Source organism: Pan paniscus, chromosome 12, assembly GCF_029289425.2.
Source record: "Pan paniscus chromosome 12, NHGRI_mPanPan1-v2.0_pri, whole genome shotgun sequence".
In the NCBI taxonomy this organism is placed as follows: Eukaryota; Metazoa; Chordata; class Mammalia; order Primates; family Hominidae; genus Pan; species Pan paniscus.
The window spans coordinates 108,687,035-108,714,906 of NC_073261.2; the positions used below are offsets into that span (position 1 = coordinate 108,687,035).

A 27,872-nucleotide genomic window follows, 5' to 3' on the forward strand; every position below is an offset into this window, starting at 1 on the left:
CCATCTAACATGGCCTGCCATAGCACAAAGATCAGTGGAATACCTACCTTTCATGGACTGCTTATCTAAGAAAGTATAGTTAATGGTAGCATGAGACTTCATTACAACATGGACCCCAAGTGTAGGATTTGAGATTCTAATCACCAAAATATGACTGTTTAGCAGCTTTCTAAAAGGAATTAGGTGTTTGTAGCACCTCAGAAGAAAAACTTGGGTATTTCCTTGCATTATTATAGAAGTTAAGGACATGAAGGATACTTGGAATTTGTACAAAGTTGATAATTTGGTGGCAATTAACACTACTGACGAGTTTATCACCAGTTTCAAAAATCACTGCCTAGTGAGGTAGAAATTGAGATTCTCATAAAGAACTGTGCCTTAGCATTGCAGTTATCTTGTCTCCACTGTTTCCTTTTAGACTCATGTGGGAGACAGGCACTGTGGGGCCACCGATAGTATTAACTTGCTTCTGGAACATCAGTGGGAGGACGACAGCTGGGGCATAACAAAGCACACCGTGACCAGCTTCCCTAGATTTAGCTTCTATTTCTCTGATTTCCTTCTATTAAGTTCAATAATGAGTTTTAATCTCTAGAACGATTTGGCTTTTTCATATATGCCTCTTCTCATTTGATAATACTTTAGACTTATGTTTGATACTATTTATATAAATTTCTGAGATTACTGACTTCGTAAATTCTTACCGTTCTATTTGAAATTTCAATCCTATTTACTGATTTACACTCAAAGATTTCTTTGTGTGTTTTGTTACTTTGTATTTTGGACCTATCTTGAGTAGAGCTTTGCACATAGTCTGTGTGGCCTGGTTTGAAAAATGTGTTTCCATAGAAGCTTTGTTTTTCTGCAAGGTACCCCAAGTTATTCATAACTGGAAGACATTCTTGAAAATGGGTTTGGTTTTCTACATTACACTGATTGAGAAACCTAAAACCCTGAATTAAATTGTAAGGGCAGGCTTAGTGTTATAAATTCTAGGGAAACTATCCTCTTACTTTCCAGCCATAAGACCTCGACTGTAGATGGGGAAACTTATCTTTTCTTACGGCTATGTGGAAGCAAAAGGTTTCTAGGTTACCCTTTCAGTGGGAATATAATACCTAGAGCATCTAGACTTCCTGCAAGGGTCCTATTTTTAATTCAAGCCTCTTACAGGCTTGAGATGCTTCTGTCACTCTACAGGTACTAAAATACAAGTCCTTGGCTACTGGGATTGACACCATCTCTAACCCCCATTACCATTCTAGCAGTTGCAGTGTCAGATCATCATTTATTGTTCCAGGTTTGGTTATTTCTTTCATGGTCTAAGATTTCCTTTATGGTCTTTGGAATCTCAACCTTGATCTTAAGTGTATTATATCTTAACATGTCTAGTTGTCATGCAGTGGTCATTTTCATGTTTCTCTGTTCACACTATTTCTGGACCTGAGTCTCTTCACCTATCTAAATGTCTGCCAGACTGCAAGTCCAAGGGCTCTGTGGTAGTTACTGCAATGAAGCTGAAAGGAGCATCAGGCCTGGATCCACAGGAATTCACTTTCAGGGACAAATCTGCAGTTGTTACTAAAACAAGTGCAACATTTTTGTTCAGTGTGAATACTCGTAGAAAAGTAAGATTATTTTTTTACCACACCTATGTGTCCTCTCCACTTCCAGTGAGAACGATGCTATGTTCATAATTGTCTTCACTGAACTAGTTTGAAAATGACATTTTAACTAATGAAAATGACATCCTTTACTTCCAACCTGGAGCAACTGATCCTATGTACCAGTAAGATGGTGTGAAGGGAAGGGAGGATCAAAGCAGAAAAGGGCTTTCTCCAGAAAGCTTTAATTTTTGGTCCTGTTTGTTAGGCAGGAGACTTAAATACTTCCCTCCTTTTCTTTGCCACCCGGAGTTTGTAGAAGGCAGCAGAAGTGGGTGGAAGTGGGGAAACTCCATTATAAGCTTTGCAGCTGGTGATGCCTGATGATTCAAGAACTATTGTGTCTTTTCTAAGGGGATGCTGTTGTGTTTTCCTTAGATTAAGATGTGCCTGCCGGTATCTTCTCCATGATGCAGTCACATTTCATTACCAACCAAAGAAGAATCTGGTAGCCAGTGTTGAGCCAGGACTTGGTCTTATCGCCCTGACCATGAAGGTGTCCAAAAATAGATTCTTCTTGGCAGTATGGGAAGGCAATTCAGTTCAAGGCAACAATAACAAAATAATTTGGCCTCATATAACACTTCCTATCAGTCTTGTGTCTGTTGTCTCATTTATTCCTCAGCTACCTTAAGAGACAGGCAAGAACCGCTGTAGTTTCATCAATTAGAAAACTGAAGCTCAGTTCAATGAATATTACAACAAAGTACAAAAGGCCAATATCCTACATGAACAGATCTTATGAGTGAAAACTTACTAATATCAAATAGATATTAGTAATTGATATATAAAACTCACCAAAAAACACAGACTTTCTATATATTAAAAAGTCTATCACTAGAAACTGGAAATACAAATTAAAAATGAGTTATAATTTCTTATCAAATTAAAATACTTGGCAACGTCTATTTTATGTCAGCAAGTGTGTGGTAAACAGCTGTCGCACTGCTGATGGTGAAAAAATTTGGTAGCATCTTTACAGAATGCAACTTGATACTATGCCATAAACTATGCATGAGTTTATATTCCTTCTTCTAGAAATATGAGGAAATAAAATGTATTCAGACTTATAGACAAATGCTGTCACCTAGTATCTGTAAGAGCAAATATATATTTAACATAAATACACAGTATGTTCCCTGTATAGATAACTCTTAGAGGTTTAGGCTTTTCAGATTTATGGCACATCAGGTCATAGAAAGTTTTAGCTATTAATTCAAATAATATCTTAATGACTCGTCAGTCATCAAAGTGGGGAAGCAGTGAGGAGATAATAGTATAAAATAAAATTGTAGGCAATAATAGAAAAGTTTAGAAAAACAATGTTCTCTGGTTGGTGTTAGGATTTCTCATCTGTGCATACACATTTAGAAAGAATCCTCAAACCTAAGTTTATCTCTCTCCCTCTCTTTTTTTTTTTTTTTTTAGACAAAGTCTTGCTCTGTCCCCCGGTCTGGATTGCAGCAGCACAATCTCGGCTCACTGCAACCTCCGCACCCAGGTTCAAGCGATTCTCGTGCCTCAGCCTCCCAAGTAGCTGGGACTATAGGCCCACCACACCATGCCTGGCTAATTTTTTTACTTTTAGTGGAGATGGGGTTTCACCATGTTGGCCACACTGGTCTCAAACTCCTGACCTCAAGTGATCCTCCTGCCTCGGCCTCTCAAAGTGCTAGGATTACAGGCATGAGTCACTGTGCCCAGCCCTAAATATATTTCTAACTTAATTTTTATATCACAGTTACTATTTTTAAAGCTAAAACTTTCTATTAAATCTGTGAACAAAAGAATTCCAAATAAGAACATTATTTGACTCATTGTATTCAGAATTCTACAAGAATGTAAAATACCCTGTCATAAAATATTTAAAAGAAGCAGTTTTCTTCAAAATTGAGCTTCTGTATTCTGAAGATCCACAACTAGAGTTATCTCTAGAGGATTGCTGATCTACCCTAGGCCTAGATCCCAAGAGCATCCCACAGTGAAACATTATTAACAGGCACTTCAAACTGATAACAGGTGTGTTTGTGTGATGTTTACAACTGAGGAAATTGAGCCCTCAACTCATTAGAATGCTTAGGGTATAAGTCCTAATTTATTTTCTTAAACTGCTTCTACATATTCTCTTTGTATTTAGCCTTTTTCTTCCCTCAAAGCTTATAGAAACTGAATCTGAAATGTTTCATTTCTTTCTCATAGATGGTGGTGAATAATATAAGTTGAGATTTTTTTGAGTCCAGTCTGAATAGATTTATTTTCTATGGAAGGTATCTTAGAGGTAAGAATGTATTCACTCAAAATCATTGAGCACAGCATACCAAGTACCAGTCTACATATCAGGAAGACAGCGGTGAACAAGAGAGTTTCTGCTCTAAGCCTATATTCACTGGGGAAGATAAGCACAGACATATTATGCTCTGAAGAACATGAAGCTTTTTAAAAGGTTGCAGTGACTGGTGAGTCCCGTGGTTGGAATAGTTACACTCTCTGAGGAGGTGACATTTAGTGAAGAGTGAGGCATTATCACAAATCATCTATGCTATCTCAAATTCCTAGGAAATTGGTAAAAATATTCTAAGTGTTAACTTTTCTGCCTCAAATTCAGAAATGCGGCTACCTTAACTCAATGCCTATGGCTAATTTACTCTGAGAGTAAATTACTTTGTGTCCTTGGCTCGTAATGAGAATCATTGTGAAACCATCACATCTCTGAATCTTCAAGGAAACTACTGTTGAAGATGGAGGAATAAAATGGACTGGCCCTTATTGTATCAGTTCTTTTTGATGCTTAATGCCAGGAACATTTTCTTCTGTACTTTGTCTTCAGGAAATGAATCCCATGACACTGTCTCCTTTCCTGCCTTGGCTGATAGGAGGCTCAGAAATGAACATTTTATCTACCTGGGATTAAACTTTTCTCTCAGTAGCTTTCGCTTTTCTATGTCAACAGTCTTTTTATCTATCTTTTCTCATCAATCATTGAAATGCAAATTTTTAAATTCTGCATAAAGACAGTACATAAAAGTCAACTTTCACAGAAGAATTAAGAGGTTTATATTATTCTGTTCCTATAGCATGCAAATGACCTAACATCTGGATAGTGAGGTATATTTTTGGAAAACTTCAAGCAAGAAGAAACATTAAGGCTGTGCTCTTCAGATTAAAATCTAGTCTTGCTAGAAATGTTAACAGATGCCCTCTAGCACTGAATTCATAAAAATCTACACCTTTTTTTCACCCTTTTTGCTTCATTTTTTTTTTTAGTGTACCTTAATTGACCTAAAAGGCTTCACTATGAGACGCATTCTCCATGTAGTTTCTTTTTCTTCCCATGTAATTTCTTAAACATTTGCCAAGCCTTGTGATACAAACATTAGAAGACCTTTAAGTTATTACAAAAGGCCTACAAATCAATATACTTATCAAATATATGAAGTAGAAATTCAAGATGCTGTCAATAATCATAGTAAATTGTCCTAACTTCCCTTTTGCTAAGGGAAAAAAAAAATAAGTAGATCCCAAAACTTCTAGGCTGGGCACAGTGGCTCATGTCTGTAATCCCAACATTTGGAAGGCTGAGGCGGGCAGATTTCTTGAAGCCAGGAGTTCTAGACCTGGAGGAGCAACACAGACCCCATCTCTACAAAAAATGCAAAAATTAGCAGGGTGTGGTGGCATGCACCTGTGGTCCCAGCTACTTGGGAGACTGAGTTGGGAGGATCTACTGAGCCTGGGAGGTTGAGGCTGCAGTTAGCCAGAATTGCACCACTGCACTCCAGCCTGGGTGACAAAGCAAGACCCTATCTGAAAAAAATTATTAAATGACTGAAATGTTTAGAAAATTATTACTCTCAAGTTGTAATGGATCTCTATAAAAAGTGGAAAACATGAACTTTTCAACAATCAGATAATAGCAATGGTAATACATCCAAATGAATTATTTTTGTTTTACTTATTCCTTGTCTTATTTCATGCCTAAATTTATAAAAATGAAGAAACTGGCCAAACTATATACAAGTTTTATCTAGTAAATTATAGATGGTTTGTTACAAGTAGTTATTAATTTCATTACTAATTTAATCAGTCAGATGTGGTGGCTCATGCCCATAATCCCAGCACTTAGGGAGACAGAGGCGGGAGGATAGCTTGAGCTCAGGAGCTCAAGGCCTGCCTGGGCAATATAGCAAGACCCTGTTCTCCATGAAAAAGGAAAGAAAAGATAAAGGGTAACTAGTTTGATTTAAAAAATAGCTTGCATTTACATGTTACATCTTTAATCTTTATTTTGCACACTTTAATGGCACTAGATTTTAACAAACTCTCTTAGATGCAGTTAATCTGTAAAATGGGAGTACTAATATTTATCAGATTGATACGGAGCTTAATGAAAATTGCTTAGTAGTAGGTGTTCATAAGTGTTTCTTCCTTCTTAATCTTTACAACTACTAAGCAAAAAATATATATTATCTCTTCCAAGTCAGACAAGTGAAATACCTGGGTTCCAGGCCTTCCTCACTGTGTTAACATGGACAAGACTCTTGTCCTGTCTTGTCCATGTTAACACAGTGAGGAAGGCCTGGAACCCAGGTATTCTATCCCTATTCCAATGTATTCACTCATTTCCATCCATATACTATAGATTCTGGCAATACAATACAGTAATAAACAAAGTTCCTGCTCTCATGAGGCTTCTGTTTTAATGGGAAGCAAATGTCATGTGGTAGTAAAATAAAATAAAACCGTTAAAGAGATGAAAGTCAATGTGAGTGAGTGAGAGATATTTTATGCAGGATCACAGGGGCAAGCCTCTGCAATGAAGTCACATTTGAGCAGACATCTGAAGGCAGGAAGGCATGCTGGTATATGGAACATTATTCCAAGCATGATCAGTATGTTCTAGAAACAGCAAGGGGGCCAATGGGTCTGGAATAGAATGAGGTGGGAAGATGAGATCAGATCCTGTACTGCCCCCTGGTTCCTTGTTCTTACCACACTGCTGTCCTGCTCCTCAGAGAATCTGTAGTTTTACTTTGTACTCCAGGAACTCTTTTCTAGTATTCTTCTCTTTTACCCTACCACTAACTCGTAGGCTTTGTCAGCGCTCCAATAATAATCTACAATGTGAGTTTACAATAGTCCTCCATTATATATTCTTGTCCACTGTCATAGTGAAGGTGTTGTCAATAACATCTCATAGGCAAGGGCACAGAGGCACTAAAGCACTGCCTGGCTTGTCCAGACCCAGTACACGAGAAAGCAATAGTTTTTGTTTGTTTGTTTTTGTTTTTGTTTTTGTTTTTTGAGACAGAGTCTCACTCTTGTCACCCAGGCTGGATGGAGTGCGGTGGCGTGATCTCGGCTCACCAAGCTCCGCCTCCTGGGTTCACGCCATTCTCCTGCCTCAGCCTCCCGAGTAGCTGGGAGTACAGGCGCCTGCCAACATGCCCGGCTAATTTTTTGTATTTTTAGTAGAGACGGGGTCTCGCCATGTTAGCCAGGACGGTCTCGATCTCCTGACCTCGTGACTCACCCGCCTCGGCCTCCCAAAGTGATGGGATTACAGGCGTGAGCCACCACGCCTGGCCAGTTTTAAAATTCCAATCTCATTGCACCCTGCAGCCTCTACTCAACCATCCTACCTCTTAATATATTCTTTGAATAAAAGCTCTATTTAGAGTCTTCTGTGACAGTGAGACTTAGTTCTTTTCTGGTGTTTTTTTTTAAAGCTATGCAAATGATGAGATTCCATGAAACTGTCTTCTACCCCGTGGATATAATTTCTTCATGGATGTGAGTTTCCTTCCCATGTGAAGAGATTTGAACTTAAAATGTTTACCTTCATGGAGAAAGAAAATGCATTATTGGAAGATGTGAGTAGGTTCTTCATCTATGACTGTGTTGACACTTGCTCAAATATGCCAATGGACAGGTTAAAGACCAAGTGAAAGCAATTTAATTTTAAAAAGTCAGATTTGTCTAGTTGTGGATATTTAGACAAGAGAAAAACTAGAATGAATGAGCAAATCTTAATTGAAAATGGCTGTAACACTCTTTCATAAAATGGCCTAGTCTAAAAAGCCATTGTCATTCATTCCAGCGATGAGATAGATAACAGTCATTCTATTTTAACTTATAATCTTTTTACTTCAAATTTTTCATGATAGGTCTATCATACATATAGCACATAAAGTCTGTTATTTACAACGCCATATATATATATATATATATATTTTTGTATAGTGTGTGTGTGTGTGTGTGTGTGTGTGTGTGTGAGACAGGGTCTCACTCTATCACCCACGCTGGAGTGCAGTGGCACCATCTCAGCTCACTGCATCCTCCGTCTCCCAGGTTCAAGCAATTCTCATGCCTCAGCCTCCTGAGTACCTGGAACTACAAGTGTACATCACCATGTCCAGCTAATTTTTATATTTTCAGTAGAGACAGGTTTCACCATGTTGGCCAGGCTGGTCTCAAACTCCTCGCCTCACGTGATTCACCCACCTCAGGATCCCAAAGTGCTGGGACTACAGGCATGAGACATTGTGCCTGGCCTATAACTCCCTATATTTTAGAAGTACAATATAAACATTTGCATATTAAGCTATATAACCATTATATAAAACTGTTACCATATTCTAAAACTTTAGAATCACCAGACCTATAAATCAAATGAAATCACAAGAGATTGAAGAATTCAGACTCTTGACCTTGATCTATTTAGCTAATATTACCTAGGAATAGATCAAAGTTAATGAGCCCATACTATAGAGCAGGTTAAAATGGCAGCCTCTAGTTGAATATGGTTAGACCAAGCAAATTTAATTGGAAATGTTGGCCTACCAGGATAGTGCTTATAACCCTGGCCAACTTCACTAACAAATGCCTCTTAATTCCTGCAGCTGTACGTCCACTGCAGTATGGCAATATGTGATGCAAAGAAACCCATGTCAGACCTGCTATGCAAAACAAGTACATTTCTGGCAAGCAGAAACTTGGTGTGTTGCTTCATGATATTTCTCTATAACCAGATTTAGTACGACAGTCAAAAGTAGTTGGCCTATCTGACCAAAAGATCTAATACAGATAACTCTCTTTCCTGAGAAATTACAACAGATGATAAGTATAAAATAAGTTGGCCAGGTGCAGTGGCGTACACCTGTAATCATAGTGCTTTGGGAGGCTGAGGTAGGAGAATTGCTTGAGACTTGAAGTTTGAGACCAGCCTGAGCAAGAGTGAAAATGCATCTCCACAAAAAGTTAAAAAATTAGCCACACGTAGTGGCATGTACCTGTAATCCTAACTACTTGGGAGGCTGAGGCAGGAGGATCTTTGAGCCCAGGAGCTCATGACTGCATGAGCTATGATTGTACCACAGCACTTCAGCTTGAGCTCAGAGGGAGACCCTGACTCTAAAAAAAAATGTTATTGCTCAAGACAGGAAATCAGATCTCCTACTTTCTTTTGGTTTAAAAGCTAGTTTCAAGGAAGGATCTGACTTTAGAAGGAGCAAGAAATTTAGGGATCTGAAAATGAATATTAAACTGTTTTTATAGAAAATTTTAAAATAGCAAATCCTGAAGCTAAGGTCCATAAAACTGAAGCAGTGTTTCCAAAGGTAGACTCTTTTTGTTAAACAGGCACCAGAACTTTAGCCAAAGACTAGGGTAGTTTGAGAAGAATTGCCCTGGAATGATAGGCATATTTCTTCCTCTGTTTATCTGCAGAAAAAAGTACTGGCTTACACCACTTAAGAGAACAAATTTCTTCCACAGCCATATCTTGGCCTCTTCAAATACAAGCTGAGCAACGTTTTACCCAGAAGACAGTGACAGTACTGTTAATTTAGTAATCTGAAAAAAAATTTAAATACTCATTTTAATTTTAGTTGTTATGGTTTTAAAGCAAGAGTCATAATTATTTTCTGTCCTACTTCGGAGATAGTATCCACAGTCCTCTGTCTTCTGCGGCTGTTGACATCTGTCATTCCTTTGTAGAGTGTTATTCTTCCTGGTTATTAAGATCATCCTTTTCCCTTGATTTTATACCTTCTCTAGAATGTGTCTTCACTGTTTAACAGCTCTGAAAATTCATTTTCATCTGTTCTGAATGTTCTCCCCCATTATATTTGAATATTGCACCTTCTTTATTTTCTCAAGTCTCTCTTTATGGAAATCCATTAGATATGTTAAACATTTTTATTCTCCCTGCCTCTTAACCTGTCTTTCCTATTTCTTATCCTAAATCCCTTTGTGTTGAATTCTGGGTAAATTTCTCATATCTGTCATCCAGTTTCTCTCTCTTCAGTTGTAACCAACCTGAGGTTTAACCCATTTGTTGCCTTTTTAAAAGTGTCCATGACTATATTTTTCACAATTAATAGTTCTAATAGGTTTTTCAGATTTGTTCTATCATGTATTTCTTCTTAGTCTTCATTTTTTTAAACTAACTTTATGTTATGGAATAGGTTGTTCAGTTATTGAAATCTGAAGAGTTGTAATCCTATCTTCTAATTCTGTTGGTTGTGTTTGCTCTTTCTTGTTCATAGTGTGTGTGTTAATTTGTATTATTCTCTCCTCTTAAGACACTTGGAAGACCCGGATCGAAGCTCGTCTCTTTGTCAGGTTTATATCTGCTTCTGCTAAGCACCTAAGGGATATTAATTTTAATGGCCATTTCTATGCTTGGGTTTCCCCAGGCCATGCAGGTAGTATACATTCATACTCTAAACCTATACATGGTGCAGACTCATTGATACACTGCTTCCATAAGGTTCCAAACACACTATTTAGTTCTGCTATAACTAAGAATTCACAGTGCAAAAATTACTGAATAATATTGTAAATGCTGTTTATCAGTTTTCAGTTTTTAGACTTGACTGATAAATGTACAGAAAAAAAGTGAATTGTAATTAGATTTATAATTTTTTCCAATGTAAAAATTAGGAATAATTAGGAGAAAGAAATTGACATTTATCCTTTTCAAACATTCTTTCTTTCATATATATCACTTTAAATCACAAGGTAATCTCTAAAAGGAACCACAGTAGTTGTCTAGGCAAGGAGGAAAGCTAACTTCACTTTGCATTTTCAGTTCTTTCATATTCTTTGAACTTTATTTTTTGCTGTGCAGGTAATTGAAACATGTTTATAATAATTCTGTGATCTCTAGATTGGACTAAAGGCAACAGCTTCTTTAAGTGAGCTTGAGTCTTTGTCTCCAGGATGGACTCTTTATAGGACCGCAGTCTCTGACATCTTGACACACTCCTACCTGCCGCAGTGGCAGGAAGAAGTTCATGTACTGCAAACTCTCCTCAGCTAAGCTTCCGACCTTTTTGGGGGGGGGGGGGGGAAATGTACCAGAAATCCTTAACTTGAGGGGAAGGAAACAGTATTGACTCCATCAGTCACTGTGGGGAGTTTAATTATCATCTAATCATCACATCTGGCCTGTGACACAAGCTTTTGTGCCCCGATTTTGCAGATAAGGACACTTATCTGGCGTTTACGAACCATGTGATTTTGCTAAGTAACTACACAGATGAGCCCTTTTCACCAAAGCACCCGAGTTTCTCACTGTCCCTTTATGAAATTAGAGTCATCAAGCTGTTCCTCTCGCCTTGGTACCAGATCTGTTCAAAGCCGGGCTCAGAGGAAGGCACCTGTCCTTCCCTCCCAGCCCTCAGCAGAGTCCAGGAGCACCAGACTCCGAGGCTCAGCCTGGGCATCCTCGGCGTAACCCATCCGCTCTGCTCTTCCTTATCCACAGCCCAGTACTAGGTCTGCAGAGCGCCGCGTGCTGGCCTGGAAATAAAGTGCTCTGAAGGGATTCCTGGAGTTTTCCAAGCACTGGGGGCCTCCCTGCGAGCGCGATCGTTTGCAGTTAGCACGGAATCCTGGAGGGGGCGCCCGAGGCCTCCCGCGAGCCAAGCGCGGACTGCGGGAGCACCCGCACCACCCCGCGCACTTGAACACCCGAGGGTTGCGGGATCTGCAGCCAGTGACTGAATGCCTGGTGGCTGGGGAAACTTACAGGCAACTCCTCACAGAATATATAGCCTCTGTTCTCAAATAGGATGAGCAGAGGCTTCAAAAAGTTGGGGAACTAGCGTCTGCCTCGGGTACCTGTGTCCTCTGCAGGTGGGAGCAGAGACCTCGCGCTGCCCAATTGCTAAGGGTCCTCGGGTTTGTTAGACCAGCCCCCGCCTCAGAAGTGGAAGCTCAGTTATTCCTTCCCAGTAATTAAAATGCACAACCAACAAACAAAAACAAGGCCCTAGCGTTTCTCTGGCACCTTTTGCCTCTTTTAACTAGAGCCCTTTATGACCCAGCCTCTGGCCCTCTGGCCCCCAGGGGCGCACTTTGGCGCCCCCAGCCTCGTTAAAGGGTGAAAAGTGGGCTCCAGGAGGCCTCAGACACTCACCTGCGAGGAGAGGGCTTGGCAGGGGAGCACCGGAGTAGGAAGGACTCAGAGGGCCTCTTTTGCAGTGGCTAAACTCCACAGAGGTAACTAGAGCATATTATTGGATATAAAATTGCTTTTATATCCATATTTGAACCTCTGGGATCTTTGAAAAGTTATTCCCCTATATGAGAAAACCAATCAAAATGCAGAGGCATCTGCACTGCCATATGTCCATTAGCCGTGAATGGGGAAATGAGTCTGTCTCTTCCCTCCCACTGGTGGAGTATATAATCTTTAAGTGTTAATCACAGATAGTACCTGTGCTCAAAAGCCTCCCAAGGAATCATTCCTCGTATGTACATCCTCCTTCTGTGTTCTATGTTCGGGGTCTTTACCTGAATGAGGGCAGTGCCCCTGAGGGGTTTCGGAGAAGCTCTGAAACCAAATAGCCCTTTACTAGGCAGGAGCCCTGGGAAATTCACCTCACTTCTCTGTGCCTCGTTGTTCCATCTGTAAAATGGAGATGGTGATGTCTACCTCGCAGCCTTGCTGGAGGTGTTAGGCTGTGCCGGTTATGCACTGAAGTGAACCTTCCAGAACAGAATGCTCGGGGGCTGATCAGAATCTGGAAATGCTGTCTTTTGCACTGGCTCTTCAAGAGCTTTTGAAGCAGGACCCAGCTTGCTTTCTCGCGGCTTCTCCTGCCCTTTCACCCTACTCTGTAGTTCCATTAGGAATTCCCTACCTTCTCTCTTCCCACCCTTCTAGCCTCAGTTTATTTTGTAACCCCTAAATCCCTTCCTTCTGCACTTCCAATCCCCAGAGAACATTCCTCCATCCCCAAACTTTGGAGTGAACTCACTGTTGAAACCATACTCCTCTCTAATCAATTATAGAACTGAATCCTTCCATGCCTATAGTATAAACCTCCAGAGGGTAGGGACCCTATATCTCTCTCAGGAACCAAGCACAGGCTAAGAAACATGCTATCAGTTTGTGAATTCCCATTCAGTAAATAAATTTGTCCTTCTCACAGAAGGAGCCAAACGCAAAGATGTTTGCTAAATTCATCCCCTTAGCTTCATGTTCCAGCCCTTGAGAATCTGTACCCAAACTCATTCTTCCCCTCTATGTCTCATTGCTCATCCCTACAGCATTGATATGGTTTGGCTGTGTCCCCACCCAAATCTCATTTTGAATTGTAGTTCCTATAATCCCCATGTGTGGTGGGAGGCACCAGGTGGAGATAATTGAATCATGGGGGTGGTTTCCCCCATCTTGTTCTCATAATAGATAGTTCTCATGAGATCTAATGGTTTTATAAGGGGCTTCCCCCTTTGCCGGGCTCTCATTCTTCTCTCTCCTGCTGCCATGTGAAGAGGGACATGTTTGCTTCCCCTTCTGCCGTGATTGTAAGTTTCCTGAGGCCTCCCCAGCCATGCTGAACTGTGAGTTAATTAAACCTCTCTCCTTTATAAATTGCCCACTCTTTGGCATGAGAACAGACTAATACAAGCAGATTCCTGGCTTGTTCCTTTACTCTTGCTGCTCTGTAACTTGAAATGCCCCTGTTCCTGTGTCAGGATCTGACTTATCTATCTAGGTTCAGGTTCAATACCAGTTCCTCCCTAAAGCCAGGTGCCCCACTAAACAGAAAGCCTCTCTCCATCTGTCTTAGTTCATTCCTACTGCAATAGAAAATACCTTAGACTGGGTAATTTATAAATAGCATAAATGTATTGCTCATAGTTACAGAGGCTGGGAAGTCTAAGATCAAGGCACCAGCAGGTTCAGTGCCTGGGGAGGACCTCACCTCTGCTTCCAAGATGATACCTTAAATGTTATCCCCTTCACATGGTGGGAAGGACAAAAAAGGCAAACAGCTCCCTTGAACCTCTTTGCTAAGGTCACAAATCCTATTCATGAGTGCCCCATTGTTATGATTTAATCACCTGCTAAAGGTCCCCACCTTTTAATACTATCACATTGGAGATTAAGGTTTAACATATGAATTTTGGAAGGACATATCCATACAAATCATAGCACCATCCCTGATTCCTACTGCATTTTAGATACCTTTTAAAAATTATTATTCCTTCTCTTTGTGCTTGTATTTTGATCATTATGTATAGGCCTAGCTCCCTCAACTACATTTTAAGCTTTTTGAGAACAGAAACTGCACTTTGCCATCACAAGGTTATTATGAGGATTAAACACCATCACATGGGTTAAAAAAGAAAACAAAGCTGCTTGTGTTTAAATCTGCAGCATTGAAAAAGAAACAAAAACATAAAAAAAATAAATGGGCAGCATTGCTGGGCACAGTGGCTCATGCCTGTAATCTCAGCACTTTGGAAGGCTGAGATGGGAGGATCGCTTGAGAGCAGGAGTTTGAGGATAGCCTGGGCAACAAAGTGAAACTCCTGTCTCTACAAAATAAAAATTTAAAAATTAACCAGACATGGTGGCATGTGTCTGTGGTCCCAGCTACTCAGGAGGCTGAGGCAGGAGAATCACTAGAGCCCAGGTGTCTGAGGCTGCAGTATGCTAAGATTGCACCACTGGACTGAAGTCTGGGTGATAGAGAAAGACTTTGTCTCTAAATAAAGAAATCTGCAGCATCTTAGTCACCCTCTGCCCCTTTGTTACTCCAAGGCCTAGCACTGAGCTAGCTACTCATGTGGTTAATAATCTGCAATGTCTAGATAATTAAAAGAACAAAAGGGCTCTTAAACGCATGCCGAGGCAGCACAGAGCTGCCATGCTCCCAGCAAGCGTGATAGAATGGACATTGTTTGAGTAAACCTAGCCGACAAAAGAGAATTCTGGCTTTGTCTGCTTAGTTCCTCCACCTTCCCTCCCTCAAGGAGAGCTGTAGTCCTGGGCAGGTGCTATGGCCTGAATGTGTCCTCAAAAATTTATATGTTGAAACACAATCACCAATATGATAGATGGGACATTTAGGAGATGATTAAGCCAGAGGACTCTGCCCTAGTGAATGGGATTAATGTCTTATAAAAGAGGTTCACACAGCATTCATCCCTTTTTTACTTTCTGCCTTCCATCATGTAAGGACACAGCAAAAACACCCTCATCAGACACTGGATGTTAGTGTCTTGATCTTGGACTTCCCAGCCTCCAGAACTGTGAGAAATAAATGTCTATTATTTATAAAATTACCCAGTCATGGGTATTTTGTTGCAGCAGCAGGAAGGGCCTGAGACACCAGGTGTGGTGCAGAACAGTGCCAGTGGGGTGCAGGTACCTAAGGAGAGGTGACAGGGGTGAATAATGAGAGTCATGCAGATAGAATGGGGAGAAATTGTTTGCAGAGCTCAGAAAAAAAGACATGAAGAAAAGGCTACTGCTAAAGACAGGGTTTCCTTTTATGAACATATAAAGAAGCACAGTGTAAAAAGTAAAACAAAAACTTGAGACAGGCACAGTGGCTCACGCCTGTAATCCCAGCACTTTGGAAGGCCAAGGCAGATTACTTGGGGTCAGGAGTTCGAGACCAGCCTGGCCAACATGGTGAAAGCCTGTCTCTGCAAAAAATACAAAAATTAGCTGGGCATGGTGGTGAGCGCCTATAATCTCAGCTGCTTGGGAGGCTGAGGTAGGAGAATCACTTGAATCCAGGAGGCAGAGGTTGTAGTGAACCAAGATTGAGTGATTGCACTCCAGCCTGGGCAATAGAGCAAGACTCTCTCAAAAAAATTAGAAAGGAAAAACTTGAGTATTAATTGAGCCATGTGGATCACAATCTTAATTGCTCATTGCATGCATGTTATTTCCTACAGCAGGTGTGTTGATGGGGACCCAGATTGAGAAGCACCTGAGTTAGCCAGTGAGCGAGGGGCTTCTCTCAGGTTGAGAGTCAGCTTCTCCCCAGCTTGAAGGCTATTCAAGCCCCCAGCTTCACACTCCTCTTGCTCATAACCCTCCTTTCCCTGCTCCTGCAAACTCGCTCTGTGCCAGCCAAACCAGCCCATGTGATGCCCCAAGCCCTGGAACCTTTTTGGACCTGCACACGCTTGCAAGTGCAGTTTCCTCAGCTGAGGATGCCCTTGGCTCCCTCAGGTGCCCAGAGGACAACTTCGAGAGCCTCCTTCTGTGTGAGGCTTTCCCTGAGTCCTGCAGGGAGCATTGGTTCCTGTCATGTCTTTACCTGTGTCTCCCTCATTTGGCTGTGAGCATCTCATCTCTGCAACTCTTTATCCAGCACAGCACCATGCCAGGCCCACTGGAAGAGTCAAGGCTGAGATGTGACTCCATTTTCTTCCCTGTCCCCCTTTTCTGGTCTTGCAGCTCCTACCATCATCATGTTTCTTTATTCTTTGTTGCAGTGGTTGGGTCCTCAGCCCACTGCCTGTCTCTCAGCACTCCACAGAACATATCAGGTCTTTTGATGTTGGCTAATATCCTTGGAACTTAAATTATTTAAATAGTATTCACTTTCTCTTTTAGGAAGTAAATTAAACATGCAGTAAAAGTAGAGATAGGGGTCTCTTGGGGGGATGCAAATTCTTGAATTGTGAAGGGGAATAAAATTCTGTTCAAGGGGTTTCTATTTCCACTACACTACACTACATGAAGATGTTGATTATTTAACCTGTGCATACTAATTAGATTCAAAATTCAGGAAGGTTCAATGCAAAGTCCTCCCTGAAGAACAGGCCCACGCTTGTAATCACAACAGTTTGTGAGGCTGAAGTGGGAGGACTGCTTGAGCCCAGGAGTTCGAGACCAGCCTAGGCAACATGGTGCAACCTCATCTCTACAAAAAATACAAAATTAGCCAGGCATGGTGGCACTCACCTGTAGTCCCAGCGACTTGGGAGGCTGAGGTAGGAAGATCACTTGAGCCTGGGAAGTCAAGGCTGCAGTGAGCTCTGATCACGCCACCGCACTCCAGCATGGGCAACAGAGTGAGAACTTGTCTTGTGAGAAACAAAGTCACCTGTCCAAACCCAAAGAATGGACTTAGAGACCTGGAGAACAGCGAAAGTGAGACTTTTAATGATGGTCTTGCAAGATCAGGTGTCTGATGAGCAGGCATACCCAGCACAATTTCAACGAGCAATTTATCCCCTACTGCGCATGTCCCTCCCCTGGTTCCTCATAGGCTGAGTACTATGGGGTCACGATCTTCCCAGATGTCACCTATTGATTGTTGCATAGTGGCTTTAGGCGTTTTTGTTTGTTTGTTTGTTTGTTTTTAGGGTTGTCTTGCTGCATTTTGTTGCAGCCCACAATGCATTGCAATTCTAGTTAGCTTAGGGGCTTTTCAAGTATTTGACTTATGACCTAAGTAGCTGGGCAGGCTGATAGGAACAGACAAAATGAGCTATTTTGCAGGCTAGTAAACTTTTAAACTAAACTTTTTTTGGTTTGGGTAAGGGCAACTAATGGGGAACAGAGAGGGGAAGAAAGGGAAAGCCAACAAGTAGGCATCGACTATCCAAGCAGGGGCCTTGTATATCCTGTTTCTTCTGTAGTTTGCTGACCTAAGCCGATTCAAGGCACTTTGTCTTGGAGATGGACCACTGTATACATTATTTCCTTCAGTCTCAAAAAAAAAGTTAAAAAAATATATTTTTTAAATAAAAAAATTAACCAGGCGTGCTGGTGCACCTGTAGTCCCAGCTACTCAGGAGGCTGAGGGGGGAGGACCTCTTGAACCCAGGAGGCCAAGGCTGCAGTGAGCCTTGATCACATCACTGCGTTCCAGTTGGAGACAGAGCGAGACCTTGTGTATTAGTCTGTTCTCACGTTGCTAATAAAAACACACTCGAGGACAGGCGCAGTGGCTCACGCCTGTAATCCCAGCACTTTGGGAGGCCGAGGTGGGTGGATCACGAGGTCAGGAGATCGAGACCATCCTGGCTAACAAGGTGAAACCCCATTTCTACTAAAAAATACAAAAAATTAGCCAGGCATGGTGGCAGGCGCCTTTAGTCCCAGCTGCTCAGGAGGCTGAGGCAGGAGAATGGCGTGAACCCAGGAGGCAGAGCTTGCAGTGAGCCGAGATCGCGCCACTGCACTCCAGCCTGGGTGACAGAGCAAGACTCTGTCTCAGAAAAACAACAACAACAACAACAACAACAAAAAAAAACACTGGAGACTGGGTAGTTTATAAAAGAAAGAGGTTTAATTGACTCACAGTTCCACATGGCTGGGGAGGCCTCACAATCATGGCAGAAGGTGAAGGGAAAGAAAGCAAGATATGTCTTACATGGCAGCAGGCAAGAGGGCACGTGCAGGGGAATTCCTCTTTATGAAACCATCAGAATTTGTGAGACTTATTCACTATCATAAGAACAGCACAGGAAAAACCCGCCCTTATGATTCAATTACCTCCCACCAGGTCCCTCCCAGGACATGTGGGAATTATGGGAGCTACAATTCAAGATGAGATTTAGGTGGGGACACAGCCAAGCCATATCACCCTGTCTTGAAAGAAAGAAAAAGAAATGTACCATGGAGCACATTTTGAAGATCCCTTTGGGGGCAGAGTTTAGAGCATTTTTACGTTTTCCCAGGAAAATCTTGGGAACCTGATTAGAAGTTTAAAAACTTGGATTCTGGTGCCAGCTCTAATAGTTATGATATTAGGTCATGCTAAACCTTAATCTCATTTGTAAAATGGTCATAGCAATCTCCATTTAACCTCATATATAGTGAAGTATAGGTAAGAATTAAATAGGATAACATATGGGAAATACTTTGTAATCTCTAAACCAACATAAAGACACACCCAGTATAGACAGAGCCAGAGAGAATGAAAGAATATTCATGTTCCATACCATGTGGGAAGAAAGTATAAAGGGTATCACAATGTAAAATATGCTCTCATTTATAGAAATCCTAATAAGATGTTTGGACACCAAATACAAAGCTTCTTCAGATGAGAGCATAGACGGGGGAAAGACAAACGTAGAAACTTTTCTGTTGTTTGTTCACCGCTGCATTTCTGTTCCATAGACTTAGTATTGTTAAAGAAATGGGTCAGGCATTATTCGAGCATGTTGGCATGTGCCTGTAGTCCCAGTTATTCAGGGGACTGAAGCAGGAGGATTGCTTGAGCCCAAGATTTCGAGGCTGCAGTGAGCTTTGATTGTACCACTGCACTCCAGCCTGAGCAACAGAGTGAAACCCCATCTCAAAAAAAAAAAAAAAAGGCAGACCTGGGCTCTGGGCTCTGGGCTCTGCACCCAATTATGTGACCCTGGGCACATAATTACTTTTTTTCTTTCAGCCTATTTATTTATTTATAAAATGGGCTAATATTAGCTATTGTGTAGCATTAGCTATCAAGATTAAAGCAGAAAACACATATAGAGGCCTTGGCACTGAGCCTTGACACCTCAGATGACAGTTCCACACTGCTGTTTACTGGACTGGAAACAGCCCATGGCTGTGCTTTCTAAATATACTTCTATCTCATCAGCGACCTGACCTCCAGCCCTGCCAGGCTTCCCCACTTAATTTAATGAAAAAACACGAGTCAGTAGCATTCATGTGGAGAAGAACGTAACTAATGGAGAGAAGGTCAATAGTTGGCAAACTCAAGAGACAAACAAATAATTGTCTTTTTTCTCCAGCCTTCTCAGAAGTTTTTCTGCTTTCTTCTTCCTCGGAATTCAAGGGTCTCTCTGGGACCAAAATATCAAGACCTTCCAGGCTGCTCTAAGAAGGACACTGCTTCAGCTTCACTGTTTTACTGGCAAGAGAGAGACTGTCTCAGGTTCCTAGCAGGAGGGCGAAAGGAGTGAACCAGGCTCTGGTTCCTGTCTGGCCAGCGTGGGCTGAGCCCACAGAGTCAAAGCTCCTCCTGCAGCCTGGAGTGTGTAGGAATTGTCAGAGGAATCTAATGACACCCTGGTGTAGGCACCTAGCATACTGAGCCATTGTAATAACCTTAGAAGCCCAAGTGCATTTGCATACGCATCTTCTTTTGCTGTTGCTTAAAAAAAGCAACGGTTTTAATGTAAGGGTAATTCTGTGGACTTGACAATTTGCAGAGAATCCCTCCACCCCTGGTTTGGCCTCTCTCCCTTGCCTCTCTCCCAATTAGCTAATGTGGCAGAAACTACAAGCAGAACAAAAAAACCTCAGCCCGGTGTGAATTGTGAAACACTTTACTGAACACAAATGAACAGAAGACAGATTTCCTCTGCAGATTAAGAAAGACTCTAGGCGCCAGCAGAGGAAGTGAAGAGAATTTCTAAGAAAATGTTTAGGGTGGAGGCAGGAGTTCAAAGGGAAATAATTTAAAGGTCAAGACAAATAGTCCCTTCTGAAATGCTTCAGATGGCGAAAGATGAGGGCCCAGAGGTAGGGAAGCAGAGAAAAAGTGGAGAGGCTCCAAGAGTGAGCATTTGTTTAGAATGCTCTCCCACCGCCAAGCCCTTTGCCTAGGGCATCATCAGAGTGAGCTAGAAAAGAAGGCGACATGACTGAGGGAAGTAACCTGAAGTTTGGAGTTAGAGCTGAACTCACTAGCTAACTAATTAGACATGTGCCCCTACCTGACCAAGTGGCTTTGCATAGCTTAACTGGCCTAAACTTATTTCCTGGTCCTCAAAATACAAATAATGCCCATCTCCTAGGGTTGTTAGGAGAGTTACATGAAATAATAAATGTAGAAGTACTGACCAGAGTAGGCATATGTGAACTGTGGTTCTGCAACCCTTTCCCTGTCCAAGCACCAGAAATAACTTATTCCTAATCTTGAGCTTTGCTCAGGCCAGATGCTTTGAAACACTCCCTGGAGGATTGAGGGACCTATTCCAGCTATCCTCCCGATAAGGGAGGCGACTCCACTGGGGACTGGCAGGAGTCAAACACTCATATACAGCTGCCTATCGTGTACAGCAGTTGTGGCTGCAGCCTGGCAATCTGGGAAGGACTCAGTGGGAAAAGAGAGTAGAATGATAGATAACAGAGGCTAGGAAGGGGCTGTGGGTGAGACAAGGCTCTGGGCCACAGGACCCCTCCCAGGAAGCTGCCATCTTCTCCCGGTTTTGCAGACACCTACCCTCCAGTGGGTCCCTTAGAAGTCCTGAGGGCATACCCAGCTAATAGGTGAGTCTGTGACATTAAGGGATATTTTGAAACTGAGGACAGGAAATACCTCCTAATTCATTCACAGTATTTGGTGCCCAGGACAACCAAAATTGCCCAAGCTATTTATAAACCATTGTTGATACTTGAGCTTGAAAAATCAAAGCCAAGAGCATTTGAGTCCCACTCATTTAAAAACGGTGAGGAAAATAGCATTTGAACCGAAAGTTGATTTTTAGAACAGCTGGTTCTCCCTTACCCCAATACCCTCCTCCTTCTCCAACACAAAAACACAACCCACACATACACATGCATGAACACATACATAGGTGAACAAATACATATATATGTGCACACACATATGCTCTCACATGAACACCTGTACATGCATGTGATAAAGTTCCTTGGAGAAAGTCTTCATATAGTTCAATGTTTTCTAGCTTTTTCTCTAAAACACCAAATATATGAGAAGCTGATGAAAGTTTATATACATAGAATGACATCTTAGCAACTGTGCCTCACCACCACCCACCAATCCTTGATGACAAGCTACACAGAAATAAAATTAGATTCCTTCCACACACTATAGACAAAAATGAATTGCAGGTATTTTGAAGACCCATAAATAAATAATAAAACTGTAAGAGTATTTACAAAACATCAAGAGAACACTTGGACAACCTTGGAACTGGGGAAAATTAAGCAAGGGAGAAAAACACATAAGCCATGAAACAAAAACCAAATTTGATCATATAAAAATGAAAAGCTTCAAAAAAAAATGATGCCATAATCAAGATCATAAGACATCATCACCGGGTGCAGTGGCTCACGCCTGTAATCCCAGCACTTTGGGAAGCCAAGGTGGGCAGATCGCCTGAGGTCAGGAGTTGGAGACCAGCCTGACCAACGGGATGAAACCATCTCTACTAAAAATACAAAGTTAGTTGGGCGTGATGGCACATCCCTGTAATCCCAGCTACTTGGGAGGCTGAGGCAGAAGAATTGCTTGAACCTGGGAAGCGGAGGTTGCAGTGAGCCAAGATCGCGCCATTGCACTCCAGACTGGGCACCAAGAGTGAAACTCCGTCTCAGAATAAAAGAAAAAAAAAAGACATCATCAAAACAAATATGCTGGAGGTCAATATGTTAAGTAAAATAAGCCAGGCACAGAAGGATAAATATTGCACGTTCTCACTCATATGTGAGAGCTAAAAAAACTTGATCTTATGGAGGTAGAGAAGAATGATAGCCTGGGCAACATGCTCTACAAAAAATACAAAAATCAGCCAGGCATGGGGGCACAACCTATAGTCCCAGCTACTCAGGAGGCTGAGGCAAGAGGATCGCTTCGGCCCAGGAATTTGAGGCTGCAGTGAGCTATCATCGCACCACTGCACTTCAGCCTGGGCAACAGAGTGAAAAAAAGAAAGGAAAAAGAGAGTAGAATGATAGGAAACAGAGGCTGGGAAGGGAGTGTGGGTGGCGGGAGGGGTGGGTAGGGGATAAAGAGAGGTTGGTTAATGGATATAAGCATAGAGTTAGATAGATAAATAAATTCTAGTGTTAGATAGCAGAGTAGCGTGACTATAATTAACAACAATGAATTGTATATTTCAAAATAGCTAGAAGCAAGGACTTGAAATAGTCCTGAAATGATAAATATTCAAGGTGATGAATACCTAAATACCCTGACTAGATCATTACACCATTACACATTCTATGCATGTAACAAAATATCAAATGTACCCTATAAATATGAATAAATATTATGCATCAATAAAAAAGAAAAAAGAATACAATATAAAAAGATTGGAAGGAAATATTCCAGTACATAATATACAAAGAACTCTCTCAAATTAACAAGAAGATAAAGCAATAGAAAAATGGCAAATTTATAAACTAGCAAGTTTTAGAAGAGGAACCAAAATGAACAATGGTCACATAAAATAAAGACGCTCCACCTCAAATGACAGACAGGGAAGTTAAAATTAACACAACAATGAACAATTTTTATCCATTAAAAATTCATAAAATTGATAGTATCCAATGAAAATGTGGGGCAACTGGTTCTGTCACATAATACTAGGAGGAGTATACATAACTACAAACTTTTATAAAAGTGACATAACATTATTTATTAAAATTTAAAATATGCATACTCTGATCCAAGAATCCCATTTCTGGGAATTTTTCAAGCTAATGAACACATCAGTAGATAAAGCTAGTTGTCTATAACCTTTGTTATAGCGTTTTTGTCATAAAAAACCTGAAAATAACTTAAAAATCATTGAAAAGGTGACTCGCTTAAGAAATTTTGCAGAATGTGTTCTACGGAACCTTGCTAGAACTTCTGTTTTCTGTTATACTTTTTGCATGTGTGACTCAGCAAGTCATGCATCTGTTTCCCCATCTATAAAATGAAGGTAATAATGGTATTTACACCACAGATTTATTTGTGCTAACTTGGAAGAACTTGTACTATATATTGTTAAGTTAAAAAAGGAATTTTCAGGTTTTTTTCTTTAACATTTATGTATGCTTACATTTATTTGTATATGTTTGTATCAGCAAAAAAAATGGACAAGTTATATATATTTGTATATGTTTGTATCAGCAAAAAAAAATGGAGAAGTAGTGAACACATCTACTGCTTTTGTAATTTATGTCACTACAAAGAAAAAAAATCACCAATAGAAAAAAGATGATAGGAGACATATACAACAAATACTAATGGTTAATAACCATAGGGAGAAAAATTCAGCCTTAAAAAATCTCACAAGTTTTCAGAACCTCCTTAATTCAAAGCCCCCTTTTCAATGTCCTGTGCCATTCAAATGAGCTAAACTGTGGGTGCTACAGATACCCACCCTAAGACAAGGCACCATGAAGAGTGGGTGTGTGTGTGATGGGTGCATGTGGGGGATCTGGGGTTGGGGGGAGGCAGATGAATAGGAGGGGAAGATGAAGTAAATGCCTTTGGAGGGGTCAGAGATTGTTGAGTTCTAACACTGACCCTTTTAGTTATTCTTTATGGGATTCGAATCACTTTTTTTTTTTTTTCTGAGACTGTCTATTTGACAAACGAGTAAGTGAAAGGACTAAATAAGGTCCTGTTCATACCAGGCCCAGAACAAAGGACAGGGAGCCCCTGCCCACCCAGCCTTGCTTCAGGTCCACCTTGAGGTGCTGTCTCCTCCTCCTCCTCCCCGTACCCTCCTTCCCTGTCACACAAGCTGTCTGCCTATGAAGAGGAGGCTCTGGCTTTTGGAATCTTCACTGTCTTAACTTAGCCTGTCTGCCTGTGACTTTCCATTTATCATGACACCAGTGCCTTCCGCATTTAAGTGATTTTGGTCCCTGCAACAGCATGATTTCAGTCAAACACAAACACACACACATATACACACGAAATGAAAACAGGAGCACTAAAGCCCTTTACTTGGCACAAATCTTTCTAAATAAGAATCCAGATATCACACTGGATCCTATACAAAATACAGGTTTTGTTAGCAACAGAAGAAAAGTTCTCAACGCCAAAATGGCAAGAGATTAACACTTTTACATTATTGAAAAAAATGCATTTAAAATCACTGACCCTTTAAAATACCTTGAACAGACAGAGAAGGGCAAAATAATCTGTCTCTTTGCAAAGGATGAGCCTCCCAGAGATGGTGAAAAAAACTGGAGGTGAAAGTCTCTGCTCATCTGGCAGGTAAGTGTTCTGGTGGGTCCAACAGGTCAGATGTGAATTCCCTTAGGGTTTTTCAGATCACAAGATTATCAGGCTTACTACATAAAAATCACTCTACGCTGATCATTGTTCAATAAGATATCCAGGTCTTCAAAACTCCTCTACTCCTGCTCAGGAGGCTGGAACCGGTCAGTTTCCCCGGATGGAGCTCACGCGCTCTGTGCTCTGGGCTCTCTGCCGCGGTTGAGGAGGTCTGTGAGTTCCCCGATGTACTTGATGGTGTACTTGAGTGTCTGGATCTTGGTGAGAGGCTGGCCTCTCTGGCTGTAGACAGGTGGCAGGTAATTCCGGAGGGTGTGCAGGGCATCTGCCAAGGTCCTCATCCTGAGCTTCTCCCTCTCGCTGGCTTTCCGCCTCCGCTGGACAGACATCCTGACTTTGGTGCCCTTCTGGGCCTTGGGGCCACCACCGCCCTGAAGGTAGGTGGGCTGGAAAGCTAACATATTGTAGTCCACCTCTACCAGGCCACTGGCCCCACCGACACTGCAGCCATCGCTGCCCCCACTGCTGGCCCCGCCATGCTCACAGGGCAGCCCAGCCACAGCTGGACAGGGAGAGGAAGAATAGGATTCCAGCGATGGAGCCGGGGAAAGGCTCTGAGAGGGGGAGGCCTGATTCAGCTCAAAGGGCCCTGCCCTGTCCTTCCAGTCCCAGGAAGACAGCAGGCCAGGGCTGTCAGAGGAGCCCAAGCCATCCTCGAGGCTGAGGAAAGTCTCGCGCAGGTTGTCCATGCCTGCGAGACAGCTGCAGAAGGAATGGCTCCCTGGCAAGTGAGAAAGAAAGTTCTGCCGCCTGGCCAGGGAAGAGCTCTCTTTTATGATGGTGGGGGAGAAGTGATGAAGTGGGAAAGAGGGCCGTGTAAAGAGAGTTCAAAGGAAAAACCAAAGACCAAGATGGAAAATGAACTCTTCAGGTGTCATTTTCTCCTCATTGATAATTAGCATCTTCCAGCTAAAATGTCTTTAAACAGAAAGGCCTCCAAGAGAAGAAAAAAGGAATTATCTTGTTGTAACTAAACCAATTAAGGCTGCATAACTAGACTTAGCATTGTGCTGTGGAACTCATTAATGAGGGAGCCAAAGAAAACAAACCTGGGGCATCCGCAGCAAGGAGGGGGTGGCCGAGGGCCCTGGTGGGGAGTAGCGAAGTGACCCGAGAGGGCCTCCATCCCCTCCACCAGGACCTGCTAGATACTTCAGCACAGTTGGGCTGTATTGTTGGAGAAGCAGCATGGTCTGGGGACAAGGTAACCCCTCTGAGCTTTGATTCCCTAACGTGTCCAACACAGACAACAACAGCTCTTATTTCCTGGGGTTGCTGGGGGTGCCACACACATGAGGTAACCAGTGGATGCCACCTTAGTAAATTTCCCTGGGTCGTATAGAGTGCAGACATGCCCGGAACATGCCTACACTCAGAACGACAAAGGCCAGCAACTCCAGTAAGCCTAGAGCCTTAAAGAGCAGGAAACATCCTACCAGAGGCATAAAACCCTTGCTGTTACCGAGCAGATTTAGATTCCGCACAGCAAACAGATACTAGGAAACAGAAAACTCCCTTAAGCCAGGGAGTTTGCAGAATACCTGGCATTTAGCCTAAGGAAAGTCTTTTTTAACAAACCCAGCTGCACCTTGTTTTTTGAAATGAGTCACACCTTGCTTTTTGAAATGTATGGAGGAAGTGTGAAATTAACTAGGGTGCCTCTTTTCCCCACCACAGCTCCAAATGCCACTGAATGTGTTAAGTTGGATGGTTGTGCTAGTTTGCTTCACTTCCTATATGCTCTGCTAGACCCTGGGTTTTGGAAAAGGGATCTCAGATTCCCCATTTGTCCCATGAACTTAATTTCTTTTCCATGTAACTAATTCTACAAATTAGTATTAACATCAAGTCGCAGTGAGTTAAAGTGTAGAGTAATATTAACATGTCCTTTAACAGGTTATTTAAGTCCCCTTGCAATTATTGAAAATAAATGTCAATGGCCTAGTTAGAACATTTATGATATTTTTTAATTAGCAAGGCTCAAGGAAGAAAAATCTCAAGTAGGTAATCTGTAGAAGAATGCTCTTAATTTTACCATTTACTGAAGAACCCCAAGCCGGATTTTGAAAAATAATAATATTAATGACTGTAATAAATGTAACAAATGACTCTTGCTCCTTTTTCCTCTCTCTTCTCTCTTCCAATTCTTGTTGAGAAGCCCAGAATCTGCTGATACTATGCAAGAAATTTTGTATATTTTTAAATTTTTCTTATTTCAATAGCTTTTGGGGTAAAATTTTTTTTGTTACATGGGTGAGTTGTATAGTGGTGAAATCTGAGATTTTAGTGCTCATGTCAACTGAGTAGTGTACATTGTACCCAATATGTAGGTTTTTTTATCCCTCACTCTCCTCCCACCCTCCCCCTTCTGAGTCTCCAAAATCCATTATACCACTCTGCATGCCTTTGCATGCCCATAGCTTAGCTCTCATTTATAAGTAAGAACATATGGTATTTGATTTTTCCATTCCAGAGTAACTTCACTTAGAATAATGGCCTCCAGCTTCATCCAAGTTGCTGTAAAAGACATTATTTCATTGTTTTTTTTTATGGCTGAGTAGTATTCCATGGTGTATATATATCACATTTTCTTTATCCACTCGTTGGTTGATGGGCACTTAGTTGGTTCCGTATCTTTGCAATTGTGAATTGTGTTGAAGTAAACATATGCGTGTAGGTGTCTTTTTGATAGAATGACTTCTTTTCCTTTGGGTAGATACCCAGTAGTGGGATTGCTGGATCAAATAGTAGGTCTACTTTTAGTTCTTTAAGAAATCTCCATCCTGTTTTCCATGGAGGTTGTGCTACTTTTCATTCCCACCAGCAGTATATAAGTGTTCCCTTTTCACCACATCCATGCCAACATTTGTTTTTTTTTTACTTTGTTTATTACAAACCTATTCTGGCTGGGGTGAGGCAGTATCTTGTTGTGGTTTCAATTTGC

The 27,872-nt window shown here is 41.6% G+C and overlaps 1 protein-coding gene across 1 annotated transcript; it reads right to left on the reverse strand.

Annotated features, from left to right (window-relative positions):
• Positions 1-23,372: 23,372 nt before the first annotated feature.
• MSGN1 (mesogenin 1) lies at positions 23,373-25,676 on the reverse strand. Its single transcript, XM_057301336.1, has one exon. The coding sequence runs from the start codon at positions 25,615-25,617 to the stop codon at positions 25,036-25,038; it is 582 nt and encodes a 193-aa protein (XP_057157319.1). The 5' UTR covers positions 25,618-25,676; the 3' UTR covers positions 23,373-25,035.
• Positions 25,677-27,872: the final 2,196 nt, after the last annotated feature.

Bases quoted from the DNA above. Each gene is read 5' to 3' on its own strand.
- MSGN1 (XM_057301336.1), bottom strand. From the start codon at position 25,617: ATGGACAACCTGCGCGAGACTTTCCTCAGCCTCGAGGATGGCTTGGGC.